Source organism: Centroberyx gerrardi, chromosome 9 (assembly GCF_048128805.1).
Source record: "Centroberyx gerrardi isolate f3 chromosome 9, fCenGer3.hap1.cur.20231027, whole genome shotgun sequence".
NCBI lineage: Eukaryota > Metazoa > Chordata > Actinopteri > Beryciformes > Berycidae > Centroberyx > Centroberyx gerrardi.
Genome location: NC_136005.1, coordinates 29,488,872 through 29,497,669, shown reverse-complemented (window position 1 = coordinate 29,497,669; position 8,798 = coordinate 29,488,872). Strand labels below are relative to the sequence as shown.

General features: G+C 41.5%; 1 protein-coding gene across 1 annotated transcript; it reads right to left on the bottom strand.

Moving 5' to 3' along the window:
* Positions 1–366: 366 nt before the first annotated feature.
* Positions 367–2,745, bottom strand: rgs2 (regulator of G protein signaling 2). Its single transcript, XM_071908256.2, has 5 exons — positions 2,593–2,745; positions 2,396–2,485; positions 1,940–2,001; positions 1,553–1,719; positions 367–1,316 (listed from the first exon to the last, which is right to left on the bottom strand). The coding sequence occupies exons 1-5, from the start codon at positions 2,685–2,687 to the stop codon at positions 1,122–1,124; spliced, it is 609 nt and encodes a 202-aa protein (XP_071764357.1). The 5' UTR covers positions 2,688–2,745; the 3' UTR covers positions 367–1,121.
* Between the last annotated feature and the right edge of the window lie 6,053 nt (positions 2,746–8,798).

Genomic DNA, 8,798 nt, shown 5'->3' with positions numbered 1-8,798 from the left:
CATTTTAGCATTGACTGTAGCAATATTAGATATTTTAGCATTGACTTCGGCAATGAATTAGATATTTTGCCATTGTCTTTAGAAATACATAACTCATTTTATCATTGAATTTAACAATTAGACATTTTAGCCTTGTCTTTAGGAATAAATGAGACATTTTAGCATTGACTGTATCAATATTACATATTTTAGCATTGACTTTGGCAATAAATTAGACATAACACTGACTTTAGCAGAAAGTTAGACATTTTAGCATTAACTTTGGCAGTGGATTAGATATTTTAGCATTGTCTTTAGAAATAAATGACACATGTTATCATTGGGTATAACAAACAATTGTTATCATTGTCTTTAGGAATGAGACAGTTTAGCATTGAAGTATAAATTTTATTTGTTGACAGTCCAGCTGCCCCCAACAAAGTCACATTCAATACATCATGTAACATTACATTATTTACAATACAGAATGTTGTGCAATTTTAGACAAAATACAGTCTTCAGTGGAACATCCCAATTGCACTATTTGTGTAAACTGTTGCCAATCCAGCACATCACGCCAATGAAAACAGGAACCACATAGGAAGTCTTCTTTATGTGTTAACTCTGAGATATGTGATATGTGCAGCGCTAGTGCAAGTACACACAAAACATACAGTATTAAGTGTAAAGTGTATTCACATATATTCACAGTTAATGTGCATTCCGCAGACTTTTGTACATAGTGCATAATGTAGTACCACCACAATAACAGCATTTACTTGGACTGCATCATTACTCAGAATGTGAAATGATTATAATACAGTAAAAAAAAAAGTGCAGATAGTGACCCGATGAAGAAAACGTGACCTTAATCCCATCTGCTCGAAATGCCTTGTGTACTCTCTTCAGCACAATATAGCATCCGGCCTAATCATCCCAACTCCGGCGGGACGGAACAGACACCCCGAACGTCTGGAACGGCCTCGGTTTTGCATTTTCCCCACTTAACTGTTAATGTTTATGCTCGGGATTTGCATCTGGGTCTATTATCCCAAGCCGGCGCGTGGAACGAACATCATCGGTTGTCTATTCGCACAGTCGCAGTGGTAAACAAATGACTTCAGAGTGGCTATCTGGTTTGACTAGGATTTAATGTGTTTGCCCTCTCCCTTGGCGGCCGCACACAGTTCTTTGTAGAGGTCAGAGTGGATAAACCTGGGATAGGAGTTATTCTCCATCAGACTGTAGACTTTCTTCTGCGCTGCGAGAAAGCTAGTGGCGCTGGGCTCGCTGAGACTCTTGACGATAGCGTTCTTGGTGTGGAAATCCAGGTTGATCTGTGACCAAAGAGAAACACCCAACATGAGCCTTTGGAACCCATAAAAACGTACAATATGTTTGCTTTTGTCTACAGTATGTCCTATGTATTCTCTATAGATGTTGTAAAGGCATTTATCAATACACAGGATATGATGATGATACAATCCCTTGTGCCATAACCCAAGGTGAGCATTCACATAGAGGCCTTTCACATTTCATGGCATTTCACATGTGCGTGAGTGTCCGCCATTACCTCTTTGGGCGCTTCACTTTTGATGAACTCCTCATAGATGCTGTTGGCCTTCGCGGCCAGCTCCGCCTGCGACGCGATGGCCCTGAAATCCTCGCAGGCCGTCCAAAACTCAATGTTCTCCTCGCAGAACTCCGACTTCAAGAAGATACAAAAGGCGGCTTTTCCATCTGTGGGAGAAAGAGAGAGGGAGAAGAGGTGTAAAGACAAGGCAAGACACCAGCTCAGGAACAGCATCCGCTTGCTGTTGGACCATTTCGTGTAAGGTAATGCAAGTGCAAAGCCATTACAGCCTTCGTTTTATGGCAGCCATAAAGAGAGCAGTTACTGTGTGACCCTTGAGACCATTTTAGGCAATCATGCGGCTATAGTGCGGTGAATGATGCTCACATTTGTGGCTGAGTAGTTTGTCAAGCGACTGCGCCCATTGGTTCACGTCATCAGCAGTTGGCCTGAGGGCGGAGAGGAAAAATCACATTAGAAACGCTAGTACAGGCAACCATTCATTTGAAATGCAAGGTAAAAATAAACAGTTTTTCTTTTTTTTCCCAAAATGGAAACTAGAATTAATGTTCATAGCTCCATAGGAACAAAAATAGACATGATGGCATCCTCTCAAATGTTACTAATTTGTAAGCAAAGCTCTAAAGATAGCTAATTATGTCATTTATATTATGAGTTACACTCTATATAAGAGCGTGCATGCTTTTAATCATTTTGTAACAGTGAGTGATGTTTTTAGTTTTTAAACACACACACACACACACACACACACACACACACACATCATTTTGGAATGAAATAACATGAGACATAATTCTCTGAAAAGAAGGCCTCCTGCCTCACCTGTATGCTCTGTTTTTCCTCAGTTTTGACCTCGACTGGGAAGAGTTTATCTTCAAAAAGAATCTTATTCTCATTCTCCAGTTTTTCCTCCTGTAAAAAAACAGAGAGTTCACTTATTAAGGCTGAAATGTAACATCATTCTGGATAATGTCTTAACCAGCCACATCTGATTAAATACCAATCCAACATGAACTTACTTGATTCCCTTTTTCTCCGTGGAGAGGTCGGTGGTTTTCATGCAGTCTGTGAACGCCATGCTTCTGGTTGACACAGTTACAAGGTTCTCTCTCATGTTTTATTCCCCAAGTCAGCACAAGTCCCCTTCTCCCTCCTGACCTGTCAGACAACTTTATAGTCTCTCTCCGGCTGCGATCAGGAGTGTGACAGGCAAGAGGCGGGGCCTGGAAGGACTTGCTCTTCAAAGCGATTGGCCCTCGCTGTGTAAACACTGCCGTGCCCTGGTATGACTCTTGGAGCCCGAGGCAGCGATAGGCTGTCGTTGTATAAACATTCCCTCCCCGAGTATCCCGTGCGCTTCCATTTTTAAACGTAAGGTCAAGAGACAGTGACATAGACGGCAGACTGAATCTCCTCCTAAAATATAGCTCTGCCCAGGGGCAATGGAACTTTTTTCCCTCCTATCTCCCGGTTTGAGAGGTTTTAGGAATATGCAGGCACAGAGAGGGTCCAAAACAAGGAAGCATATCAATGAAAACAAACACTATGAAACCAAACCCCTTCAATTTATCCCTTAAATGTCCTTAATTTTAACATTAATTATCCATTTAAAATAACATAGTTTTAAAAAAAGTAAGGGCTAGTATCATGGATTTTTAAGGGATTTATTCACAGTTTGATTAGTAGTTATGGGATTTTTTAAATGCCTTTTGTGCATGGTTTACAAGGTTATTAATGAGTTATTAATAGAAAATTCCTGTCTCCTGTAATCTTTCATTATTTTAGAAAGTAAGAAGTTAAAATGAAGGGGGTGTCTTGATGGGGTCTCCTCCATTAATAACTCCCTTCACTAATTTTAAGGGGATTATGCATGCATTAAGGGGTGAATTCAGGTGATTCTCAACCTTTTTCATATCAAGGACCCCTAATTTAGTCCACATTAGAGCCACAGACCCCCATTTAATGAGATTTTGTCTCTTGGACCCAAATCTGAGAATATTTTTATTGTCAGATATGATTTTGTCCAGAATTCCATGACTATCTGTATTGTAGGTAGAGAGATAACAGTCAAACTATGATCGAAACAGTCATTCTTCTACATTCTCTAATTGTGTTAACTTCTTGTAAATGAAATAATGCTGAAGATTAATAATTCATCAATTTGCTGGGGACCCCCTGGAACCCCCTCAAGGACCCCTGGTGGTCCCCGGACCCCACGTTGAGAAACACTGGTGTAAAACACACTCTACCTAAAAAACAAATAAAAACACGGCATTCAACAGTATGGTCATTTTAAGTGTGTATACTTTTACCTTATGACTGCGCTATATGCTTTAGGGTTAATTTTTAATGAATTAATCATACAGGGTGTGTCAACAGTGAGGCATTCATTTTGTAACAATGACCTGTTCAGATCTGACAAGTTGGTACAAAGATGATGATGCAACATCCGCTTACCTGAGCCGATAAGGGAAAAGCGATGCTGGCACCGCTGAACATATCTTACATTCCTTTCGTATTAACTTTCTAAAAGGCGTTATATATAGAATCAAACAGGTCCAAAATATGTGAATATGTGTGTGTGTGTGTGTGTGTGTGTGAGAGAGAGAGAGAGAGAGAGAGAGAGATCATTGGTAGTTACACCTGCATTGATCATGCATAATATTTCTGCTGCCTGGCTATATATTTAACTAAAACCTTAACTAAACCATATCTATGGAACTGAGTAAACATTGCATCCAGCCAATGGCAACAACTGTGTGCTATGGCAGTCCTTGCAGGCCAAACAAAACACTAGCACTGCCAGCTGTGGAAAACCACTTCCTGGATGGCTCATTGACTGGTGCCCATTGATTCAAGTGCAGATGATCAGCTTTACTGTCTGTCTGCTGCACGTGCTGGATGCCATGCACAGGCCTACACACACCCTCATGTGTGCAATACTCTTCCCATTTTCTCCCCAGGGGAAACAAGGTATCAGTGTGTAATCATTGACCGCTTCGGCTAAACCTGTCAGACCTGTTTTTTATGCACAGTAGATAAATAACCCGCATCATCTTCATTTGGCATCAACCCTGCCATGTTTCCATTCGGCCATTGTTTTGCATGCAAATCCGTGGCTGTGAATGTGTGTCCCGTTCCAGTACAGGTACAATTTATCTGCCTGCAAATGTAATGGAAACATAAACAAACAAAAAGAACATTTGCATGCTTTAGATATGGGGTCAATTAAAAAAAAAATACAAATAGTAACTACTGTTGGTGATGATGATGAGGAAGATGTGATGTAGAACTCAGCAGCAAGTAGCATAAGTGCAAAATAGCAGTGACATCATAAGTAATGCACGGTCTACTTTTCCCTCTTTGACGCCTGTTCAGTTACAGTAAGTGAAACAATCTGCACGTCAATGTGTTCCAATATTCAAACCAGCTTTGCGATACATTTACCATCAATGTTTGGTTGAGACATTTGCCATTTAAGCACTTTGAACTCTTGATTCCAGTCATTTCATAGAGGTTGACATTTCCATCATATCCCAGAAACGCCCAACAGCCAAGAGTGCATCCTAGTGGGGAACGGCACACACATCATGAAAACATGAATACAGAATTGTCACATTTTGTTCTGGATTATTAGCGGTACAGTGCGTCTGCGTCACCCGCTGCGTGTGTTGTGATCCCCCGATGGGATCCTTCACTCCGCTACACCCGCTCGCTATTTTGCTGGGTGAAAACACGGTGTTCGCCTCGTGTGTTTATTATGATGTGCAGACTGTGTGTAAGCAGCTGTCTGTTTAGAAGTGGACGGAGAGCGGAGCCAAGTTTCCACTGAGGCAGGCGGTCCGTCCAAAAAGGCCTTACGCATAAGGTGATTCCCAGCACTGGCTGTAGACTTTGTCCTCCCTGTGGATGCCTTGAGTTCCAAACATACAGTTCTACTGTACTCTTAACACTGTACTCTCTTAAAATTGGGGGCTATTGGTAGAAAAACATGTGTGATGTCAGTAATCATCACAAAGACCAGTATCAGACCACTAGCAACCTTCCAGTGCACTGTCCATATTAGGAATGCAGTGGTTTGAGGTTTTCACGGTATGATTAGTGTGAGGAAAAATCATGGTTTCACGGTTTTCCGGTCTTGCAATAAAACATGCAGCCTAACAGGTTAGTCTTTAACACCTAGCCCAATAGGCCTACTTGGAATGAAGAAGAAGAAGAAGAAGAAGAAGAGGAAATGCTGGAATACTTCAACTTTGCTTGGACCAGAATACAGCCAAGCTTTTTAAGACGCAAAGTTATTGGTGGAAGCTGCAATACTCCCACTCCTGCTTTGCTGACGTTGGTTTACGTTACACTGAAAGCCTAACTTTTAACTCACTGCTAGTTTGTTGATTGTAAGTGGCAATCCCCTACCAGCTTTCATGAAGCAACTTACCACCAAGCTAAACACGTTTAAATTTTCTTTTATTAACTTGACTCGATCATACAAGGCCGAATGGTGATCTGGAAGATAGGTTAGGAAGTTAGGTGTGTTTGGTTTGACCCATTGGCAGCAACTCAGTGTAAAATTCTAAGCGCCTGAAGAAACAACTTTTAGATGGTTTTTAACATGCACATTTAAGAAAAATAGCAATATTAAAACCACTGGTCCTTTCTTTTAGTGCGCTTGCATCAAAATGTGTCAAATGTCGCAATAACAGTAGGGGTGCTGCAAATAATAGAATAATCGATTATTCAGTCGACAGAAAATTTATCAAACAACGAAAGTAAAGGTATGTACTATATCATTTTTGAGGCTTTCCCTATTATACATGACAAATAAATGGTAATGAAATAAAAGTAATGGTTTATCCCAGTTTCAGCAACATACAGCTTGGAGTTTCATTCCAATTCTAAAAATATATTTGCTATCATAAAAGTAAAGTCAAGGTTGAATAGCATTGCTGACCAGTAAAAACAGGTCAATTCTGTTAATTTTGGAATGAAGCCCTTGATGTATTATATTCAGAAACAGAAACAGCTTGGAATAAAAAAAAGTGACAGTTTGATGCAATCTGTTTGAATGAAAACAAGGCTTTAAAACTCTTTTTGTTGCCTGATGCGCAAATCTCTGAACTGGTCAGGAAAGGGAAAAAGCACACAGTTCAAATCAGGATGTAGAGTATCCAAAACTCGATTTTATTTTTTATAGCAATACCAAATGTGTAGTACAGATGGTGCATAGAGTGACTGTGCATTGTGTTCTGCAGTCAGTCAGAATCGCTATGGTCCGACCATCTCCTCCTCTTAGTGGCGTCCTGCTCCCAGTCGCTCTCCTCCCTACTGCTCTTCCCGGAGGAGCTGAGTCCAGATGTTGAGGGCTCGCACTCCTCGGAGGAGTCTCCATCCTCTGAACGCTGCCTCTTCAGCGGCCTTCCCTCACCGGAGCCTCCCGCCTCGCCTTCGTCCGGGCTCCTCTTGTGGGACATCGCCCGGGCAACAACCAGCAAATGTCCTCATTATCGGTGTCCTCGTCTTCATCGGAGGAGTCCGAGGAGCTGGAGTCATCGCCACTGTGGACGTTGACTTCGATTTCAGTGGGGTCCTCCTCATCATCATCTTCATCAGAGGAGTCTGAGGAGCTCGAGTCATCGCTGCTGAGGATGACGACATCGATTTCAGGACTGGGGTTCTCGTCTTCCTCATCGCTGTCAAGGATCCAGAGGACCTCATCTACTTCACTGAGGTCAGTGATGTAGGAGCAATGTGGTTGAGTGGATCGACCTGAGGAAAGAGGCAGACACTTAACTAATACCCAGGATACAGTGCAACTATCCCTTGTGCTCTCCTAGGGTCAAATTAAAGGGCAGTTCCACATAAATCAAAGAATAAATGCTTTCTTACCTGAATCTCAAAGACGATTTCCCTGTTTGTTTCTCCAGCACAATTCTTCCCTCTTTTGCAGATTTTTGGTACTCATGACACAAGTTCTGATAAAATACAGTACAGGTCTATCCAGTTTTATCACCAGCCACTTTATTAGGTACACCTATCTAATACCGGCTGGTCATCTGTCGCTATAGCCCATTTATCACAAGGGCCAACAACTTGTGTGTTCAGATGCCCTTCTGCACACCACTGTTGTAAAGAGCTGCTACTGGAGCAGTTGTGGCCTTTCTGTTAGCTTGAACCAGTCTGCCCATTCTCTCTCATTAACAAAGTGTTTTCGGCTGCAGAACTGCCGCTCGCTGGATGCTTTTTGTTTATCGCACCATTCTGTGTAATCTCTACAGACTGTAGTGCGTGAAAATCCCAGGAGGGCAGCTGTTTCTGAGATGCTGGAACCAGCACGTCTGGCACGGTCAAACACGCTTAGATCACTCATCTTGCCCATTCTAATCTTTGGTCGAACAAAAAATTAAACCACATCACCATGTTTGCATGCTTTATATATTGAGTTGCAGCCTCACATTCATTCACTGTTTGGAGGAGCAGGCTAATACCCAACTCCTCCCATCAGGTAGATAATACCAGGGTTTTACCGATGTACACAATAACTGTTTCAGAGAAAAATATAGACACATCATCCTTGTGTTAATGAATGACACAAAATGTACATTATTGGTTGATTTTACAATAGTCATCATAATCAAATATATAGATCTAAAGCATGCTTTATGATCTAGCTCTATATTCTAATGCACCACAGCACCATCTTGTGATGGCAATGCTGAGACGCCATTAGATCTACTGGGAACACATGGATGATTCGGGTGTCTATGTTCTCTATCACTTAATATGCCTTTTTTTTCCAAACTTTGGTGGCTACTTCTGCTTTGCCTTAGCAGGGTATGCCTGTTGCCATCGCCAGCTGATCCAAATGTTTGTGATGGAGTTTACTGCCTCCCTCCACAACAGCTTCAGTGATGGTACCAGAGTCACTGATGTGGTTTCCCTGACAAAGAAATCAAAGCTTGAGAAAGGCTACAAATTATTTTTTGAAGGATATCTCTTCAATTCAGTTATTAAGGTGAGTGTGGCTAAACTTGGCAGATCATTTGTAGGCTAAGTTAGCGAATGTTAAGTTAGTTGCTAGGTAATAATGTTAGCATTGTAACTGGTTAGCTAAGCAATATCCAACTTAGTCATTTGTCTATTTGTACGTGTTTAGAGAAGATTTAACTGTTAGTAGCCAGCTAATTAGTCTGCTATGCACCTGGGCATACGCATATTTATTGGCTTGTGC